Source organism: Phascolarctos cinereus, unplaced genomic scaffold, assembly GCF_003287225.1.
Source record: "Phascolarctos cinereus isolate Bilbo 61053 unplaced genomic scaffold, phaCin_HiC Scaffold_4;HRSCAF=312, whole genome shotgun sequence".
Lineage (NCBI taxonomy): Eukaryota > Metazoa > Chordata > Mammalia > Diprotodontia > Phascolarctidae > Phascolarctos > Phascolarctos cinereus.
Genome location: NW_027555847.1, coordinates 716,167,431 through 716,188,795, shown reverse-complemented (window position 1 = coordinate 716,188,795; position 21,365 = coordinate 716,167,431). Strand labels below are relative to the sequence as shown.

Sequence of the window (21,365 nt, the reverse complement as noted above, 5' to 3'; positions counted from 1 at the left end):
TCCCCACCAGGGAAAGGGGAAGGCTGGAGGCCCGACTCAGGAAGCTCCTTCCACCACAGTCAGCTTTAGACAGAACTTGTGCTTTGCGCTTACAGAAGCGTTTCCTGGGAAGCCCAAAGGGAGGGCCCCTCCTCCCTCCAGCAGCCAGGAGTGCTCACCCCCGGTTACTGCATCTCTATATCTGCTGGATCCCCTCCTCCAGCAGAACATGAGCCCCCGAGGGCAGAGACTGTCCTTTTGGGCACATAGTAGGTGCCTATTAACCTAATCTCTAAGACTTCCGGATGTGGAAATAACAGCCCCAAGAATGGAAGCCGCTTACTTGCTTGTGGTCATTCTGGAAGGGAGTGACAGAGGCAGCTCCTGCCCCATTGGTCCTCACACCCGGGAGGCTCCCTGGATCTGCTTGGGCATTCAGCGGCCTTTGTCATGTGGGAAAGAAGCACCTCTGTGCTGCCGGTCAGGTTAATCCCTACCAGCAGCTCCAGGAAAGCTGGCCTGGGGGTGGGCTGGTCAGGGGGAGTCCCCTAGAACAGAGTTATACTGAGGGTACTGTCAGCCAACATCCTGGCCAAATCCAGCTGCCACTCCTAGTAACGTCAGAGCTTCACTGAAGCCCTGCTGTGTTTGGGGCGGCTGGCCCCACTACCCCGAGCTTGGGGCCAGATGGGTTTGTACAGACCTCTCTGAACAAGGAAAACCATTAGTGAAAGCTGCATACACCCCCACATCTGTCCCCTGGCCAGGACTTCCGGCTCTGGGTGTGATTAGGACATCACTGAGTGCACAGCCCTCAGAGTCCCAGGCAGCCCACCCTCCCTGACCAGAGCACCTGACAGCTCTGTGTGCCAGGGGGAGAATGCCTTGGATTCCATCTCAGCCCCCCAGCACAGCGGAATCCCATCTGTGTACAGGGAAGGCCCTCAACTGCCCTCGGGCCAAGCTCCAGCACTGTCAGCATTTATAAAGCATCTACTATGTGCCTCACTAAGAACTCACAGTTTAAGGGGCAGACAACACGCAAACCCCTGTGGACAGACAAGAGGTAGGGTGAATCAGCTACGAAAAAGGGGGAAGTATAAGGACAGCGTGAAAGAGAAAGGTTTAATCTGCCTGATTGCAGCCCCTCCAGAGGGCCCTGATCACCTGTGGTCAGGAGGCTCAGCCCAAGGCAGGAGGTGGGTGACCCAGGAGGTGAAAGGACCCCAGCTGGCTCCGCAGTCTCCAGGGCAGGGAGGGCTGTGGGCAGCCCTGGGCAGCATGATCTTCAGGCAGACCCCCATGCCCAGTCTGCACTGCATCCCCAGGTGGAGAAGTCCCTGCAGCGCATTCAGAATGGGCAGCGCAATGCCATGTACACCTCCCAGCAGAGCGTGGAGAACAAAGTGGGCGGCATCCCCGGCTGGCAGGCCCTCCTCACTGCCGTCGGCTTCAGGCTGGACCCTCCGGCCAGTGGGCTGCCCGCAGCTGTCTTCTTTCCAACTTCTGACCCTGGCGAGAGGCTCCAGCAGTGCAGCACCACCATCCAGTCCCTCCTGGGTAAGAAGGGGGCCATGGCGAGGGGAGTGGAGACCCTCCCAACACACACCCCCATCCTCCCCTATAGAGGGCAGGTGCGAGTGGAGACCCCTCCCTGCACCCCCCACTACAGAGGGCAGGTGGGAGGAGCAAGGTCAGAGAACCTCCAGGCCGGGCCACAGAAGGCCACTGCCTTGGCTAACAGGCAGCTCTTAGCCACCATTTATAAGGTGTGGACAAGGTACAAGGCAGTGGGGGTCCAAAGGTGAGCGGTGCCTCAGCCCTGAATCCAGGAGCTCCCAGGGGGGGAGAAGCCTCCACCCTCAGTCTGGACAATGGCAGCACCCGCCTCACTGACCACCCTTCTCTGGCTCAGGCCCCCAAGGCTGGACCCTGTCGCTCCTCACGAGCACCCAGTGCAGATTCCTCTGCTGTGCATGGAAAGCCCCTCCTCGTCCAGTTTCCATCTCCCTGTGCAGACGTGGGGCACCCTGCTGTAGCTCAGGCATGGATTGGCACAGGCCACCCTCGTGCTTCATTTTAGCATTTATTTAGAAGCTCCTTGTTGGGTTGGATTGGAGGAGGCCCGTGGGCACCGAGGACTCTTCTCCAGTGGCGGGCACGGACCCCCTGGGGGGACACTGGCAGGGCACAGCCCGGGGCCTGGGGTGGGTGGGTGGGAGCCACAGGCACTGTCTGTCTAACCCTGCCCTCCCCCCCCCCCGGGGCAGGAGAAAAGACAAAGCCTGAGTTCAGCCTGGCCCACATTATTTCCTTCCCTCTGTGTTCCGGCCACACTGAGTGACCAACTCTGCTCCCCAAAGGCAGGGTCACCCTCGTGGGACCCTCCTCTGCCTTCAAGGCCTCATTCAGATGCCGCCTCCTCTGGGAAGCCCTCCCTGGTTCTTTCACCCTCTCCCACCTCACCAGAGTTCCCTCCTGAAACTTCCTGAGAGCCTTCGGCTCAGGTTTTTGTTTCTAACACCCCCTCCCTTGTCCTCTAATAGAAGGTAAGCCCCTTGAGGGAAGGGACCATAAGGTACAGAGGAAAGAGCAAAGGATTTGGAGTCAAAAGACCGGAGTTTGAATGCAGGTTCTCCCCGATCACCTTGTGACCTTGAGCGAGTCACAGCTGCATCATTTGCAGATGAGAGCCTTGGGTTAGGTTGGCTCTAAACCTGTGACTCGGTTGCCTCATTTTTATCTGTGTCCCAAGTGCCTAGCCCAGTGCCTGGATTTGCTGCTTGGTCGGGCCATGGGGCTGCAGCAGACTCAGCCCCAGATCAGCTCCTCCCAGTGTGGTGACCTCCACGTGAAGACGCTGGGGGGGCCTTGTCAGTAAGCGTCAAGGGCTTTGAAAAAGAATGCTGAGGCCCGACTTGGTCACAAAACTTTGGCACCTGGCTGGGGGACAGCCCGCCCGGAGGTGGTGAGCAGCCTCTCCCCTTCCCGTGACCCACACCACAGTTAGTTCAAACACCAAGGAGTATGCAACTCACCCACATTCCGACGGTGGAAAAGTCATGCCCATCGGGGCTCCTTGGCTGAGGAAAACAGGGGCCCTGGGAGCCGCCCTTTCGGGGTTCACTGCATCATCCAGATGGACCTAGAATGGTTCCTTGTCTGATCCTTCCAGGTTTGCCATCCCCTGCCCTCCAGGCACTATGTAAACTTATCACTACCTCGGAAGCGGGAGAACAGCTCATCAGCCGGGTAAGCAGGCAGAGCTTGGGCATCTGGGGCCCAGGGCGGCTGTCCTGGGCTGGGAGACAAGGGGGTTGGGGTGAGAGAAACAGGAGTCACGTTGCCCTGAACGGCGGCCCTGTAAGGACTCAGGCATGTCCTGGGAGGGGAGGAAGGAGGAGCAGGCAGTAACCCTGGTGGGTAGCAGTGCCTCCACGTAGGGTGGCAGTGGGGGACCAGGGAGGGGCATTCCTACCGGATCTCATAGTTCTGACACAGAGAAATCTTCAGCCGGTCACCCTGGCAGGAGCCCCACATGCTCCCCTCCTTCCCTGACTTTATTTACCCTCCCTTGCTGCCCTGCTTCACCCACTACAGAATCTTTAAGCAAGGATGAGGGCCACTTAATAGGACTATAGCCCGTGGCCCGGGGTCCTCCTGCAAAGTCCACTACAGCAAAGGCTAAGCCAGCACCTTGTAGAGGATGCTGGGCCCTGTCTTCAGGGAGCTTAGAGTCTCATATGACATACTGACAGTACCCAAGGAAGACTGGACGTCTGATGGCAGCTTTGTAATTATGCCCAAGTCCACCTGGGCATCTGCATCTGCTGAAGAAGAACTGGGTTTGGGGTCCTTTTTTAAGGGGGGGGGAAGGGAAGAAAAGTATTCTCCCTCAGAAGCCCCCCCTTCTGGAAGATCACTCAGCCCTGACCTTGTCTCACTCCTGGGTCTCACGCCTTCACAGCTGCTGTCTTGCATGAATGTGGGGACAAAGAGGCGGAGGGGGCCTGGCCTGCGTCCTCCCTGGAGGCTCACACTCACACCCATGCACACACTCATATTCACACATACAGACTCACACACACACTCGTATTCATACACACATATGAACTTATACACACTTCATATACATATTCACATATATACTCACACACACTCATGTTCATACATGCATTCACATATACACTCATATTCACGCATACAGACTCATACACATATACACACTCATACATGCTTTATACACACATTCACATACATACTCATACACATTCGCATCTGCACTCACATATGTACACATACACACATTTACACTCACACACTCATACACATGCAAACTGACATACACACTCATGCTTATACACACTTACATTCACATATACATTCAGCCTCACGTATACACACACATTTATACTCACACATACACTCATGCTTACATACAAACTGACACACACTCATGCTCATACACACGTGCCCACTCACACTCACACATTACACACTCATATATACACACATTTACATTCATACACAATTATACTCATATACACTCATACACACATATTTATACTCATATACACACTCATTTACACTCACATATACACACACATTTATACTTACATACACACACTCATACTCACACATAGAAACTGACACACACACTCATGGTCATACATATACTCATACACACATACACGCACACTCACATACACACTCATACATGTAAACACTCACATTCACACTTATACTCATACATACACACACACAAACACTCACGCTCATACACAGAGGCGTGCTGGGCAGGCCCAAGAGAGAGAAAGTTCAGGTCCTTATTCCCAGAAGGCCATAGGACTTTGACAGTCCCGAAAAAGGCAGTATCTAAAGAGGTTTTCCTGGTCATCTTTGATTATAAACAACTGAGGAAAAACAAACAAAGCCACAAACACAACCACCCCTAGGGACTCCCCGTCCCTCCAGCTGTCCCTTTGTCCTCACTGGGCTGGGCTCCTTTTCCACAGACCTGTTTCCATGGGGAGATAACAGCTGTTTCATCCAGGGGCAAACTTTGATGGTGAATGGGCTCCCTGGAGTTTCTTCTGATGGGGCTGGCTTAGAGGGCTCGCCATGGCCACCCAGCCCAGCTCAGTGACTTTCTCTGCATCTTCAGAGATGCCTGCTGAAATTGCGTTCCTTCACATGTTTTGACTGGTGCATGGCATCTGCTTTCCTAACAGCAACCAGGAGATAAGGGGCTAGTTGTGGTAGGGGGGCAGTTGGAGGAGACTGGACCAGGGGAAGGTCTGTAAACTGGGCCCCAGAGAAGAACCCAAGGTGGCCCAAGGTCTGTGGGGCCAGCCTACCCGAGCTCAGGGCCTTCTGTGGGGCCTCCCCCTGCCCCCAGGGGCCTGTCTGGGATTGTGCTCCTATGCTCAGCTAGACGATGTGTCCTCGACATCTCTACAGAGCTGTGCTGTTTTCAGACCGGCATGAAGATAGCCCCCATCTTCCCCTGGGTCCCAGAGTGTTCAGGGTTTCCCTTCGACCCCAGACAGACCCCTCTGGAGAACAGTGGGTGAGTGACAGCCGGCCTGGGTCACGGCAAGGTGGGGCCCTTCGAGCATCCATGAGAGGTGAAGCTTCCCAGTGTGGCTGCTGCCATCCCGTCCCTGTTTTGTCCCTCCTGCCTCTGTCTCCCTTCCCTGACTGTACCCCTGCACACGCTGTAATGTGGCTGCTGGTCTGTTGGCCCAACATGGAGCTTGCTAATGGCAGTGGGCAGTTCATGTGGCACAATGAGCTATGCTTGAGTCTAAACCACCTTCTCTCTCTCTCTCTCTCTCTCTCTCTCTCTCTCTCTCTCTCTCTCTCTCTCTCTCTCTCTCTCTCTCTCTCTCTCTCTCTCTCTCTTTCTCTTTCCTTTTCTAATAATCTGCTGGCTGAAGGCTGTTAAAAATATGGTTGGAATGGTGAGTACCCCTCTAAGTAGCAGCCGTGATCCAGGTGAGCCCAAGAAACCCCCTGTTCCCAACATGACCTCTGGGAGGCGTTTGCTGAGCGAGTCATTAGGCTCTAGAGATTGGGACTTCTTAAGCTGGGGTCCACAGACCCCCAGGGGCCTGTGCACTGGGATGAGAAAGAAATGTTACCCTTGTTTTCACTGATCTCGCTCTGGACATGGCACCAGACACAACTCTGAGAAGGGGGTCTCTAGGCTTCCCCAGATGGCCAAAGGGCGCCAGCCCCCAGGACCGTCAGGAGTCCCCATGTGGAGAGGCGTTGGGCATAGCAGACGGAGGGGGAAGCCAGGCCCCCCATGTAGCGTCCTCCGGGCCTCTCGCTTCTCAGGCTCCCCTTTGCACAGGCTTCTCCACCTGCTCCTCCTCTTGTCTCTTCAGTCTATCTTTGGTGGAATTGCTGAGCACCAGGCAGATCCCGGGGGACCTCAAGCCTTTGATCCATTCCAGGATTTTAGAAATAAGAGCCGTACGTTCCCACCCATTCCCGTCACTTCTAGGGGTCTACGACAGGAAACCTGGAACTCTTCCAGAAAGCTTGCTTGTTTCCACATGACTGTCCCTGGCCTTCACTGGCGCTGGCCTCCTGCTCAGGGCTCCTCCTCAGGTCCCAGGGCAGAGAACGCTTTTTCACGGCAGTGAGATAGATGATCATGCTGTGCCTACATGCGGCTGTGCCCAGGCTTGGGAGCTTTGTCATTTTCTTCTTCCTGGGCACTACAACTTCAGGGTTCAGCAAGGGGAGCGGCCATTCTCTGTCCCGCCATGTTTCTCTGACTCCTCGTTGTCCATCAGAGGGGGTGATCTCGGGGCCGGAGACCTGGCTTCCTCCCAGAAGTTGGAGGCAGCCTCAGCTGTGCTGCCCCTGACCCTCGTCAGCCTCCTAGCAGTCACTTCATCTCACCTTCCTCGGCAGGGGATGGTCATAACTCCGTCCTTCCAGGGTGTCAAGAGAGACGGCATGAGAAAACCACAAGAGCCTTGTAGGAGTGTCATTTTCATTGCCTCAGCGCCCGTCGGGGGAGGGCCTCGAACCCCCATCTCCCCCCACCCAGGGCCCTCTGTTTGGCAAGGCTTTTTAGAGATGCCGCCCCATGCCCAGCCTGGCCAGTCTCCTTGTCACCAACAGCAGCGAGGGAAACATTAGCAGTGCTGCTGATGAATGCTGGGGTAGAGCAGCAAGGTGGCCCATGCTGACGCCTCTTCCCTGTCTCCCAGCTCCACCAGGTCTTGGTCCAGCTCCAAGCCGGAGAGAAGGAACAGGACTTTGCCTCGGCTCCGATCCAAGTCTCCATCAGCGTCCAGCTCTGGCGGCTCCCGGGCTGTCACGAGTTCCTGGCAGCCCTAGGTAAGAAAACGTTTCCTTCTGTAGTAGAGTCATTCTCCCATTTCCAGCTTCCTCCTCTCCTTCCTTCACTGAGAGAAACTTGATGTTGTAGAGGGCTGGGCCTGGAGTCAGGGAGACTCGTCTTCCTGAGTCAACTCTAGCCTCACACACTGACTAGCTGTGTGACCCTGGGCAAGTCACTTCACCCCATCTGCCTCAGTTTCCTCATCTGTAAAATGAACTGGAGAAGGAAAAGGCAAACCAGTGCAGAGAGTCGGACATGCCTGAAAAATGACTGAACAACATTTTTTCTCAATGTTATTGATACTTTGTTTTAAAATCCCCATCCTGTGATTCTGAGGCTTCAGCAAAACCTCCCATAAGACCCTGATTTTGCTTCAGTTGAATTCCTTTTTTTCACTTATTCTTTCAGAAACATTTGCTGAATTTTGGTGTGGTAGAAACCCAGCATAGCTCCCTCGGCCTAGAGTGGTGAATACCCTCAGGTGGGCCGTGATGCTGGAGCAGATAGGCAGATGAACCTCTCAGTCAGTGTTAAAGACTCATCTCTTCTCTTATTTTCCTGTTAACTCATGAGGAAAGGCTGGGCCAAGAGCAGGTGCTCACCCAGGGAAGTCTTGTAGGCTTGTCTGCTGGTGGTGTGGAGGGAGCCCCCAGGCCTGAAGGGCCACCTCGTGGCCATGTGCTTCAAGAATCTGGGTCTTTCAGCTGACAAGACAAAACTCTTCCCCTGTTTAAGGAAACAAAACACTTATAACAATCCTTCATTACTGTAAGCCAGGGTTTGCTGAGACACAGAGTCCCCATGCCAGAATTTCTTGGGCCTCAGGAAGAAAAGCTAACCTTCTTTTTCCTTTCTTGATCTCCACCTTTTTAAGTGGACTGAGGATGTAGGCCTGATTTCTAAGGACTTTCTAAAGACCAGTAATAATAATGACAATTATTATTATAACTGACAATAAACAAATAAAGTTTGCAAAACCGCTTATGTACATTATCCCATTTGAGGGCCATGGTAATCCTCTAAGGTAGGTGCTACAGGTATTTTACAGATGGGGAAATTGAGGCTGAGAGATGTATAGGTGAGGAAGTGTCAGAGGCAAAGTCTTCCTGACCTTAAGTCTAGTACTGTCTCTATGGGGTTCTGCATTTCACTGGCCAAAGGGAATGCCAGCTTCTCAAACCCAGTCATCTTTAGTGGTTGCTGACCTTGTGTGGTTGTGGCAAACAGCTCCATGCACCATCAAGGCAACCTTCTCTACCATTCGAGCCATCCGTACATAAAATGGGCTGGTTTTACTTCTTAGGTTAGTGAGTTATAGTGTGTGGGAGAGGGCTGATTGGGAAGCCCCAGGTGGGTCTGCCATGGCTTCCTCCATCCCAGAGGGACGATAAGGTGTAAAAAAGTTTAGGGTTAGCTGGAAGGAAAGAGAACACCTTTGATGCCCTTGTCAAAGGTGTGAAGCAATCTTCAGTCAAGGATGGAATTAAAGAAGTGCTCATCTGGGCTCTCAGAGGTCAGCCATATCCCTGGTGGCCCTTTAGACATCACAGGCACATTCTCTCTATCCAGGAAAGCTCTGAGGATAGTGACCTCCTCGGGCAGCAAAGACAGCTGGCTCTCAGCTCTTGAGCTGAGTCATTCTTTGCCTCTTGTGGAACGTGGGCGGGGAGATCATCTTCTCCTCCCCATTGTCAGATATGCCTATCCAGACTTCTGTGTCCAAGGCAGAGCAGTTCGTAGTGTCTTGACTTGCTTTAATATTGCTCTCATCCTTCAGAAAGGCAGAGGAACCATCACCCAAAGGAAGGAATGATTGCTAGTGCTAGGGCTCAGAAGAAGGCTCAGTTAGATCTCATGGACTAAAATTTTACAGGCAATGTCAGCCCATGAGTGATGGGAAGCTCTCACAATGAAAATCTAAAGGCACAAATTCCAGTGAGGAGGAACGGAGGGAAGTCCCTAAAGAGCCTGCCGTGGATGCTGAGGGCAGTCCTTAGGTTCTCACAGAGAAACTGGCAAAGGCCAGTAAGAGAGGACTGTGACAATCTGGTACGTCCTGGAAGAAGAGCGTCCAGGTTGCTGAGGCCAAAGCTGGTGAAAACAATGGACGAGGAACTGCACAACTCTTATTTTTCTTCCTTTTTTTCTGTTGAGGAGGAAAGAACTTTGTACTTAGGAGGGCAGAAAAAATGGCTGAGGAAGAGAAAGTGATGCCCAGGATACATGGAGAAGATGCTAAGAAGGGCTCAGGTCAAGGCTGAGCTGAACAAAACTGGTTTTGCTTTTGTCTTTTTACCCCAGCAGCCAGCACACAGCAAGTGCCTAATACATGTCTTTTGATTGATTGATCTCATGCTATTCTTATGAAAAAAAAATATGGAAAGACAGTGCAGTTAGGTGGCCTCAGAATTGGTGGGACCGCCAGACCTAAAGAGTAGTCAGGAAAGGTTCACCACCAGCTTGAAGGAGACTGAATGGAGTTGGCCCTGTGCTGTTTAGCATACAGATGATGCAAAGCCAGGAGGGATTTGTAAAACACTGCAGGACAGAATGACGATCCAAAAACATCCTGACAAGGGCTGGAATGTTGGGATGAATTTAGTAACAGGAAATTTATTTGGGGTAAATTTCAAGTTGCCTAACTTGACAAGTGCTACATGATAGAAGAGTGGCTAGATGGTAATTCATCTGAAAAAGATCTGGGAGCTTCAGTGGACCACAAGCAGGATGTGGGTCAGCTGGGTGAAATGACAGCTCCAGTAAGCTTCTGCTTGAGCTGCAGAGAGGCCTCAAGTGAGGACTGGGCAAGTGACAGATCTCCATAGTCTGCCCTGGTAAGAGCTTGGCCGGCGTCTTGGGCTCACTTCTAGGCACCACATTTTGAGATAGGCATGGACAAGCTGGAGCTTGTCTAAAGCAGCGTCCAGGCTGGTGCAAGGCCACGTGAGGCTCGGTTGAAGGAAATGGGGGCATTTAGCTTAGTTTGGTGAAGAGAAGACTGGGGGAGGGGAGAGGGTAATTAGGACTCATTCTTAGGTTTGTCCTGCTTGGCCCCCCAGGGCAGGGCCTGGAGCCACAGGTGAAGTTTCAAAGAGACCAATCACGGCTTGGAGTCAGGCAGCAATCAGACTAGTCCACAAGTGGAGGGGCTGCTGAGGAGGTCGTGGGTTCCTCCATAGCAGAGACCTTCAAGAAGAAGCCCAACAATATGAGTCGGAGATATGGCAAAGAGGATTTTTCTGCACTAGGTGGACTTGGGGGGCCCTTCCAAGGCCGAGGTGCTTCACCCCTTTCTCTGGAGCTCTTTAAGCAAAACTGGGAAGTCATGGGGGGGATTCATGCATAAGATCGAGGGTTGGACCAGAGGGCTTAGAAGGAAGGCTTCTTCTGCCCCTAAGATTGGCTCTGGAGCTCATGAGATAGTGGAGAGGACACTGCATTTGGAGTCCAGAGACCCACAGCTTACTGTCTGCATGATCTTGGGAAATTCACGAAACCTCTAGGGCCTCAGTTTCCTATTCCGTTAGATGAGGTTGGATCCTTTCTAGTGCATGGGCCAGTGATCTCCTTCAGCCCCTCAGAACTAGACAGAACAGAAAGCACCTCCCCCCACCACACACACACACACAATCTTGTGAAGGGCCTGGCACCTCCAGGGTCCCCGCAGCCTCACATTTGGCCTTTGACTCTGTGAATACAACTGACTTCATCGGAGGGTTTCAGGGCACAGAGAAATGGTGCTTCCTAAGACTCCAAGCTGAGACCTGCGTCAGCTGATAACAAACAAAGCTGTCCAGGAGCCCAGAAGTTTCTTTCTCTTGGGCAGCGTATTCTGGCAGAAGTGGCCACTTTGTCCAGACAGTTGGTCATCTCTCAGCTCTTCCTTCCCCTCCCCCCACTTTCCACAAGGCCTGGCCTGGCCCTGTTTATTATTAGTCTTGTTTTAATCCAGTTTCAGGACATATTTCTACAGATTTCAGGGATTGTTTATTCTCAAACTCACATAGGAAAACTTCTCATAGCAACCAAAGCCCTAGGAGCTACTGTGCTGAACCCTGGCATCCAGGGACCAGCCCTGCTTCACCATTCTGGGATCTTGCAGGCTTTGCTTGAAAGGAAAAAAAAAAAAAGAAACAACCATCGTGGTTTTCTTGATCACGTCTTTCTGTAAACTCTTGAGTCATGAAATCCCTCACTAGGTGATCCCGGTATCAGGTCAGTCTCAGACAGTCGGTTTGCCCTTGCGTTTCTTTGGGCGTCTGCCTGCTTTCAGGCTTAGACTCTGCAGCTACAGCTGGTGGTCTAGTCATTCCTAGACTGTGCCAACCTTCACCCTCTGACCTGTACTCAGTGAATGGAGGAGGGGAGCCTCGGATGGGAAATCCACGTCATCTCCTTTGGACCCGAGAGCCTTCTACAGAGCTGGAGATGTTTGTTTTACCAAGAACTGTTCTGTGGCAAAGACTCTGGATCCTCCCATCACTGTCTGCCTGTGGGCTTTAGTGCAGTGGTTCAGGTGGATGCCTGGGCTTTGCACATATACGTTCATTCTCTGTCTCTGTCTCTCTGTCTGTCACTCTTTCTCCCTTCTCCTGATTCTTGAGCATCTTCTCTGGCTGTCCCCCCCATGGAATGCTCATCCTCCTCTGCTCTACCTCCTGGATTCTCCAGCTTCCTCCAAGTCCCAGCTCAAATCCCACCTTCTATTGGAAGCCTTTCCCAACCCCTCTTAATTCTAGTGCCTTCTCTCTATTATTTCCTATTAGGCTGTATGTAGCTCGCTTTGTACATACTCACTTGCACGTCGTCTGCTCGATTAAATCGTAAGCTCTCTAAGGGCCGGGGCTGGTTCGTGCTTTTTTGTGCCCCAGCACATAGCACAGTGCCTGGCACACAGCAGATGCTTGACTGATGTTCACACACACACACAGACACACACAGACACACACACTGCTTCACACCCATTTGGTTGGCTTGCTTCTTTTCCCCCCGGGGAAGGCAGGCTGCTGATGTCAGCACAGGAGCCAGTGTCCTGCTGAGGGACTCTTCCGTCCCCTGTTGTGCCTTTTGGAAGCCTCATTACCCACCGGGAGCTTTGACAGGAGGCACCAGTTGGGCCGTGGCATTGGCTCGCATTTCTTTAGATGGTTTCAGAACTGAGGTCCCCCAGCTGGCACTGATCCTTTAGGGCCCCGTCCGGTAGCACCTGCACCCACTGTGATTTGTAGACACACGCTTCTTTCCTTCAAGTTGCCCATGACCTGCAACAGACAAGGCAGGTGCTTGTCCACTCACAGGCAGTTTTTACAAAATGTGACACCAAGTGCTAAGGGAACTGGCCGCTTCTTTCTCTGAACGCATCTCTCCGTGTCTCGTGTGAACTGCCCCACGTATTGGCTCTTCTGTAAAAGAAGAGATTGACATTCTTGTAATTACGTTTTGTGGTAGGAAGAATTAACTCTTGGTACTAAATCATGGTTTGCCTCTCACTACCTTGGTATCTTGGACACCTCACTTCTTGAATTTTCTCCTCTGTAAAAGAAGGGAACTGAGCCCAGCGCAAAGGCCCCTTCTAGCCTTCAGTCCTGTTATGTAAAAGATTTTCATATGTACAGCTGTGTGAAGACAGACTAGGAAATCTGTGCTTGGTCCAAGAGAAGGGCAGAAGTAGAGCTGACCAGTGGCCTCAGTAAAGTTGGCCAGTGAGGATGGCATCCCCAGGGACAACAAGACAAGAGGCCACTGTGCGTATGCTGAGGGTAGAGTGGATGCAGTGCTCCTCCCCATTACATTTGGGGTCAGACTTTCCCTGTGGTCTAATGAAAATAACATCTCCAGTGGAGGGATCAGCCTTCATTTCTTGCCTGGATTTAGGAGGTAAAACCCAAACTTTGAACAGTGAAGGTGAAAGCCCATAGGAGCGGGTTTGGAGTAGGCAATAAAGAAGGTGACAGCGTGGCAAGGCAGGCACCCAAGGAAGTCGTAAGAAGACGTGCTTCTCACAAGCCCCCATTGAGGGCCTGAACCTTCCCAGTAGACATGAATGTCTTTGATGTTTCTTCCTCTAGGGTTTGATCTCTGTGAAGTTGGCCAGGAAGAGGTGATTCTGAAAACCGGAAAACAAGCAAATCGACGAACCATCCATTTTGCTCTCCAGTCCCTGCTGTCTCTCTTTGGTAAGATGGGGCCCACTTGTCACACATGGCTAAGTCATAGGTACTGGGAAAGTAGTCCCTACTGGCCACCCAGACAGGTGGCAGGACCTGAGCGCCAAACACCAGGGACCGTTTCTGGCCACCAGAGAGGTTTCTTAATGTATCCTCATTTGCTCTTTAGAGTGTATCCTTCTGTAATACTTACATGCATTTTCACAAGTGGTCACATTTTTCAAAACATCGTAGAAAGCATTGCTTTTATTTCTCATCACTGTCTTCTTTATATATCATATTCATTAACTGTCCATACAGACATGTGCCTCTCCCCCATACACACACACACACACACTCACACACACACACATACGTGTACTTATCAGAATGAAAGGAGATCCTAAGAGCTCCAGCATCAGTCCTAAATTGTAGCCAGAATGTAGCCCTCTGGTACTAATGGCTGGCTGGCTTTATTTAGATTCCACAGAGCTCCCCAAACGCCTCAGCCTGGACAGCTCTTCATCGCTGGAGTCGCTAGCATCTGCACAGTCCGTCTCCAACCAGGCCCCCTTGGGGTATCCAAACCCCCCGTTCTCTCCAACTTGCCCTGAGAGCGTTGCATCCGATGCCATTTCTGTGTACAGTCTGAGCTCCATCGCCTCATCCATGAGCTTTGTTTCCAAACCTGAGGGCACGCTAGAAGGCGTGGGGTCCAGAGGGCGTCAGGAGGGTGAAAAGGCCAAGAACCCCTACCCCCAGCGGTCTTCGGCACCGAGAAGCCAGCTGTCTCCACAGACCAGTGCTCCAGCCAGCAAAGAGGAAGAAGAATACGAGGGATTTTCCATCATTAGCAATGAGCCTTTGGCAACTTACCAAGAAAATGTAAAGATGAGATTTTCACCAGATCCCAAACAGTCCAAAGCTGGGACTCCTGGGGGCGTTAAAATATCCGTCAGCACCCCCAATTCTCCTGTTAAAATGACTCTTATTCCCAGTCCAAACTCACCTTTCCAAAAAGTTGGAAAACTTGCAAGTTCTGATACTGGAGAGTCTGATCAGTCCAGCACTGAAACTGACAGTACTGTTAAATCCCAAGAAGAAAACCACCCTAACCTGGATCCGCAAGAACTGGCCCAGAAGATTCTGGAAGAGACCCAGAGCCACCTCCTGGCCGTGGAGCGCCTTCAGCGCAGCGGCGGCCAGGCGGCCCAAAGTGCCCACGCCGAAGACGGGCATTCCGCCCCGAACAGTGCCCCTTGTGCGTTCCGAGCCTCGGAGACGAGTGCGTTCAGCCGGCCCCTCCTCTCCAGCCAGAAGAGCCAGCGATCGTCCCCGGTGAGCGCCAGGCCGAAGCCGCCCACGCGGAGCTCTTCCCTCCAGAAGGTGAGCTCGGGCTACAACAGCCCCACCACGTCGGAAGCGTCGGCGAAGGAGGGCGCGAGCCAGCACAGCGGCCGGCCCTCCCCGAGCACGGACTCTCCCAGCTCTTTAACGGACCAGCCGCACTTTAAGTTGAAGTACCCCAGCTCTCCCTACAGCTCCCACATTTCAAAGTCACCGAGGACCATGTCTCCGAGCTCAGGGCATCAGTCGCCGGCCGGCAGCGCGCCTTCCCCCGCCCTGTCTTACTCTTCCGCGGGGTCAGCCCGCTCCAGCCCGGCCGACGCCCCCGACCTGGACAAGCTGAAGATGTCGGCCATCGACGAGAAGGTGCAGGCGATCCACAACCTGAAGATGTTCTGGCAGAGCGGCCCGCAGCCTGCCCCGGGCCCCGTGAAGATACCCCGCGGGGCTCCCGGAACGATGACTTCCAAAAGGGACGTGCTCAGTCTGCTCAGCTTGTCCCCGCGCCGCGGCAAGGAGGACGGCGTCGACAAGCTGGAGCTGAAAGAGCTGTCTCTGCAGCCGCACGCGGCGTCTCCGCCCGCAAACCCTCCCAATGGCCACAGACGCTCGGACGCCGCCCCCCTGCCCCCCTCCCCCGTGCCGTCCGGCGGCCCCCCGGGGGCCGTGCGCCCCTTGAGACTGCCCTCGGGCAATGGCTACAGGTTTCTCTCTCCCGGGAGGTTTTTCCCTTCCTCCAAGTGCTAAAACGTCTCTCGTGCCAGTCACCTCCCGTCACAGCCCCTGTGGAGGGCCTCGGGGTTCGCTTCTGCCTGCTTGCCTCGTTCAAGTGGAAAACCAGCCAGATTCGCTAAAGACGCGATGAGCTCAGCGATGAGCGCCGCCCCGCCGCCGGGGCCAACACAGCCGATTCCCTGGAGCCGGGCCGCCGAGCTGCCTCCGGCTCCCGCTCCACCCAAAGCCGGGATGGACTGGGCGGCCAGTGCAGGCGATCTTAGGGAAGAGTCTCGGCGCGGCGCCCTTCACCAAGTGTTAACCTTTGAGCTGGCTGATTCTCGTCCTCGGAGTGATTCTGCAGGAGGGTTTTATACAGACATTGTTGACGCTCTGGGGTGGGAGGGGAAAGGGAGCACCTATTTTGCTAAGAGGTATATATGCCGTACCTTTTGTACACAAATACAGACAGATTTTTGTAAGGCCTCCAGGTGCTGGCTGAAGTGGTATATATACCTGTTTTCTTAGTCAAAGCCTACATGAAAGTGTTATATTAGCCAAAAATAGAATTATGGTAAGAAGATGCCAATGATTTGTAATTAAATTATAGAAGTTTGGGTCTCATAGTCTTGTAATTTCCCAGCAGCAATGCAATAATTCAGGTTAAAACTGTGCTTCCACTCTGAACTTTTGTCAGTTACTAACTCTCTCCCAAAATGTCCCTTTGGGCCCCCTTGTCAGCCAAACTTGAATTTGCTCAAAATTCAAGAATCAACCTTATCCAGGCATTTTAGAGCTATGCAAATATGATGAAAATGCAACTTTTATGCTTTTGAAACATTTTGGGCCTTTTTTGTACTTGGGTAACTAGAAACAACTTGGTTTTATTATTAATAATAACGATAATACTTTACATTTATACAACACTGTTGTTTTTTAAAGCTCAAAAAGTTTTCTAAAAAGTGTCTAAAAACTCTGAATGCTCATCAACAGGTAGTGGCCAGGTTTGGAAGAAAAGTGGTTTGAATTCCTCCATTTTGTTATAAGCAAAAGAAAGTTGTTGGGCTCAGTAGGTGTAACTAGAGGAGTGTGGTGTTCCGGCCCCTGGCACCACCCTAGCACTCCCCCCTCTCTCCCTGGCCACTTCAAGGTCTCTTTTCGTCTGACTCCAAGCCCCCCAGATTCCATGTGAGCTGTCCATCGACAGGTTCCTGATTCACACAGTGTAGATGGGGCTGCAGTGGAACGTTGTTGTCTCACTCTTTTCCAGGAGAGGTCTGCTGCCACACGTGCAGGGCACTCATCTGTTTGAAAGCCCATGAGGTGTGCGTGTAGCTGGCACATCTGTCAGAATGAAGCAGGAAAGAGGAGCAGGAGGGGCAGATGGAACAGGGCATTTCTGTAGCTCCAAGGTCACCAGTGGAGGAGAGAAGAGGTACCCTACTGAAGGGGAGATTATAGCTAGAGATTGTATGCATTAGTTAAGAAAAGAAATGCCCCCAGATCATCAGTCAGTGTCTTGTTGAGTTAGGGAATTTAAATATGCTAACAAGAGTGGAAAACTCCACCGTTGTCCTTCTCTGTGGGCCTCATACAAAACGCTGGATGCCATCACCCCTGATATGTGGCAGAGACATTGTGCTAGTTGGATGGGGGACTTGAGTTGAGATGCCTGGGTACTACCTTTACTTCTCGCACTAAATCACTTTACGCCCATAAACAAGCCACTTAGCTGTGCCTCATTTTATCCATTTGCAAAATGGATGGAATAATATTGGCCTGATTCATATTTTTCACACTAGGAAGTCTTCAAAAGAAATGTGTCAGAGAAGTACAAGGTAGAGTGCTAATCATTTGAAATTCTCCTCCTGAACACAATCTACGTAGGGTTTTGTTGTTTTTGTTTTTGCCTTTAAAATCGCTGTAGCCATGTCAATGAATGCAAACGCTAAATCCTCAGATGTGAAGGCACATGTTTTGTAAGGACTCAAGCAACAGATGAGGTTGGTGGGGATGATTTTCAGTGATAAGAGAAGCTGCAGCCACAGATAAAAGCCAAATTGGCCAACAAAATGAGATCTGAAATATCAAAAAATTAGCCTGGAAGTCAGAAGAGAGATCGGCACGTGGGCATTTGGTCGTGTGGCTGATTCCCCTACCGTCCTCTTGTTCCTCACTCCTCCCTAAGCCATGAACTGAGCATCAAAATAAGGAACAGTCATTGCCCCCACCTCATCCAAGAAGGGACAGGCCATCTGGGGGAACGCCCATGACCGCTGCAGCTGTTTCCAATGGAAATAATACCTGGTGATAACCTAGCCAGCTAAGAGCACTGCTGTTAAACATCACAGCTTATGTTTGAGGCCATCGTCCTGGGCAGCATTCCCGTGGATGGGGATGCTGTTCATGTTTAGCAGCCAAAATGGTGTATGCAGCTCTTTGCCCCCGATGAAAACTTCAGATGTGAAATTCAAAGTCAAAAAGAAGAACGGGAACGTTTCCAGATAATGCCATAGAATCGGGGCCACTTGGCTTCCTCCCAGAAATTTTACACTGGTAAAAATAAGTATAAAGTTACAAAATACAGTTGAGTTGCTAATGTAAAGTAAGCTTGGGATGAAGTATGCAATTTAGACAGCATGAAGATGTGGCATTGACAAAGACGGTTGTGTGTAAATGATGAAAAGGAACGCTATCCAGTATGATTCTTAAAGCCACATTTGGGAGTTGGATTTACGTTAATAATGTGTGACATTGTCATACTGTGTATATGATTGACTGGCATTAATGTGAATTCTGAACCTACATTTCCCCACTCGGACAGCAGTCCCTTTGCCCTTCTTCCTTGGGTGGGACAAGCCAAGCCCCAGCATGTGACGGGTACCAGATTTGGGGACCCAAAATTCACCAAAAGAATTGTATTTTCCATTTTGTGGATGATGGCGTTTAGATGGGTTTTTTTGTTTGTCTGTTTGTTTGTTTGTTTAAAGCCAGAAAGGCGAAATGCCCTTTCCAAATTATGCTGATACCAATTGCAAATTATAATGTCATTGAATAAGCAATGCAGGTCTGCTCCTCCCGATAAACTTAGCCCAGAGACAAAACTGAGACACACATTTGTTTTTTTTTTCATATATCTTGATTCCAACAAGTAAGGTATCTTGATACTCTGGTGATTTTTGAGCAGAGTGAAAATAGTTAGAATCAGCCTCAAAAAAACAAAAATAAAAACCTCCTTACTTGATCCAGACCAATGTATCTCAGTGACAGATTTCTCTCTTCACCCCCTAATTTAATAAATGGCACACAATGAAAACTGCCAGGGGAAGACTGTGATAATGAATCGTTGCTCATTGCGGGCAGACGTGCTCTGTCTCCTGTGTCTCCCTGCCTACCCTGCCTATACAAAGCCCACAAAGAGAACTGTTTCCAGTTCAGGTTGAAGTAATCATCAGGAATGCTTTTAGTAAGTAGGAGAAAAGTGGAAGTGGAATCCCATTCATACCACACTTTGCTGTTTTGTCTAAAGAGACTGTCCATGTGGTTGGGGAACTGAGCCCTTGTTTTTGCTGGATCCTTCAAAGATGTTAAACTCAAGGATGATCACTGGTCAACTGTAGTCCATCTCCAGACGTGTCCCCCAGGTAGCGGCCCCTCCTTGTATGCAGTGTTAGCCATGTTTGGCCTGCGTGGACTTTTTTTTTTTGGTAAAATACACTCTGTGTTTCCAGACAGCATTAAACTTTTTATATTATGAAATTTACCATGTAAAAAGGAATTCATATTTTTATTGAAATTGCTAAGGCATTTGGCCTTCTCCCTTTGTGATTTCAGTGTCTATTAAAAGCATGAGCTCTCTCAGTTTTCATTGTCATGTTATGTAATACTCTGCATGTTCTCCAGAGTTCTAGATGACTCTCTGAGCAGCCAGCAGTATCAGATGAGCCGCAAGTATCGATGCCAACTCTTAAATTTCTTCTGACTTTGATCCTTCCTTTGCGCCACCAGTAGCTGATCTCTGTAAAATTTCTTGTTGCTCCAAGTACCATCACTGGATTGCAGAATACTTAAAGCTGAGGTAATGCCACTCCCAGAGTTGTCTCTTTATAACATCAGCAGAAATAGAAATTGAACTCCTAGTATGTCCTAGAAACTATACTGGGTGCTTGGGGATGAAAGATGGCTGTTCCTGCCGTCGAGAGACTGCCAGGGAGACAGGGCCTACCTATGTGTTACAAGCCAGTATTATATGTCAGATGGAAGGTCTTGATGACAAGTTCTATTGGAGCTTAAAGGAGAGGACAATTAGGCACCCAGGACTAGACCGGCAATAGGGAAGTTGGGACCAGAGCTCAGTTTTGAAGGAAGGATATGATTTAGATGAGTAGAGAGACAAAGGGAGGGCATTCCCCCATAGAACAAAGAATGCGTGTGGTGTTTTTGATGAACAGGAAAGCAGGTCGATCAATTTGGTCCCGAGGAGAGGGTCTGCCCCAGGAGGCCGTGGAAGCGTAAGATGTAGGTAGATGAGAAGGGACCAAACAGTGGAAGATGATAGATATAGGCAATATTTATCCACCAAAGTACAATTTAGAGTTGTATGAATTCTTTTCTTTATTATTATTCTCAAGCTAATTTGGGAGATGGTTTTATGACAAAGAATTCTTCCTTACAAACAGAAACAATTTTATTTTCTGTTTTGTGGATCATGGCATTTTGCATATGTACGATAAAGCATCACAAAAGCAACAATTGGAAAATTCATCGATATGGAAATGGGTTTTGGATTCAAAAGCAACTTAAAGCTATGTAGACAAACACCATAAAAAGTAAATTGCCAAATAAAAAAAATAGCATTTAGAATATCGTCATCACATTAAGCTGTTCCAATTACCAAAGCAAATCTCCTTGGGAATAGGGTTTCTGCCTTTAAAGGTTGTACCTCTCCTTTGTCCTCCTCTGGGCGCTTGGTACTAGGACAATCCCAGAGGAATAATTGTCAGCCGTTAATGATGTCGGGAAAGGGCAAAGACGCTAAAGCTTTTTTTTAATTTTTGGGTGCTACAGCTTTTCACCATCAAAGTTATCTCTTAGTATGTAATTTAAATATATCCTTGTCTCAAAAGAACCAAACAATAACTACTTTCTAATACCCTTATCTCCCTGAAGACGACTCCCCTCTCTCTGTCTCTCCAGACCTGCTCTTTTGGCCCTCATCAGGCCTATTTCGCCAAACCTTGGATCTTTTTGCTTGCTCTCACATACCATCTCCCAGCTCTCCACATGACATTCGCTTGGCAAAATGCCAAACTGAATCCTTGTCCAAACAGGCTGGCATTCAAGGCCTTGTAAAGTCAGGCTCATTCTACCTTAGCAGCCTTATCCCATACCACTCTTCTTCGCATGCTATGCCGTCTGACCTGTAGAGTTCTTGGGGGTTCCCAAATATGCCTCCGCTTTCCCACCTCCTCATCTCATTTCTACCCACCAGAATCCTGTCATTCCCTCCAGGTCAGACACCGCCTCCTACCACATTGCTGACACCTGTCCTGTGGTCTTTCTCATATTTAGGATTTCCCCTACTAGGGTTTGATTCCAATGGCTCACAGTAGTGTGAAAGTGACACTACATCCCTAAGGCTCTATTCCAGCAAAGCACAGACTTGGGAAGGTGCTTCCCACCTAACCAGGTTTGAGGCCACAGCTGTGGATGCACCTGCAGCAGAGCTGGCCTTTCCAAAGTGCTTTCAGACCCTGGTAGCCTTTGATGTGTGTCATTTCATTGACTCTTCACATCCAAGTAGCAGCTTAGCTAAA

General features: G+C 50.5%; 1 protein-coding gene across 1 annotated transcript in view; it reads left to right on the top strand.

The window, feature by feature from the left end:
* TTC28 (tetratricopeptide repeat domain 28) overlaps nt 1-19,410 on the top strand; it is a 677,066-nt gene extending 657,656 nt beyond the window's left edge. The window contains 6 exon segments of the mRNA XM_020996673.2: nt 1,308-1,539; nt 3,155-3,231; nt 5,919-5,942; nt 7,209-7,338; nt 13,411-13,518; nt 13,970-19,410. Coding sequence (XP_020852332.1) covers nt 1,308-1,539; nt 3,155-3,231; nt 5,919-5,942; nt 7,209-7,338; nt 13,411-13,518; nt 13,970-15,582 — 2,184 coding nt within the window. The 3' untranslated portion in view covers nt 15,583-19,410.
* Nucleotides 19,411-21,365: the final 1,955 nt, after the last annotated feature.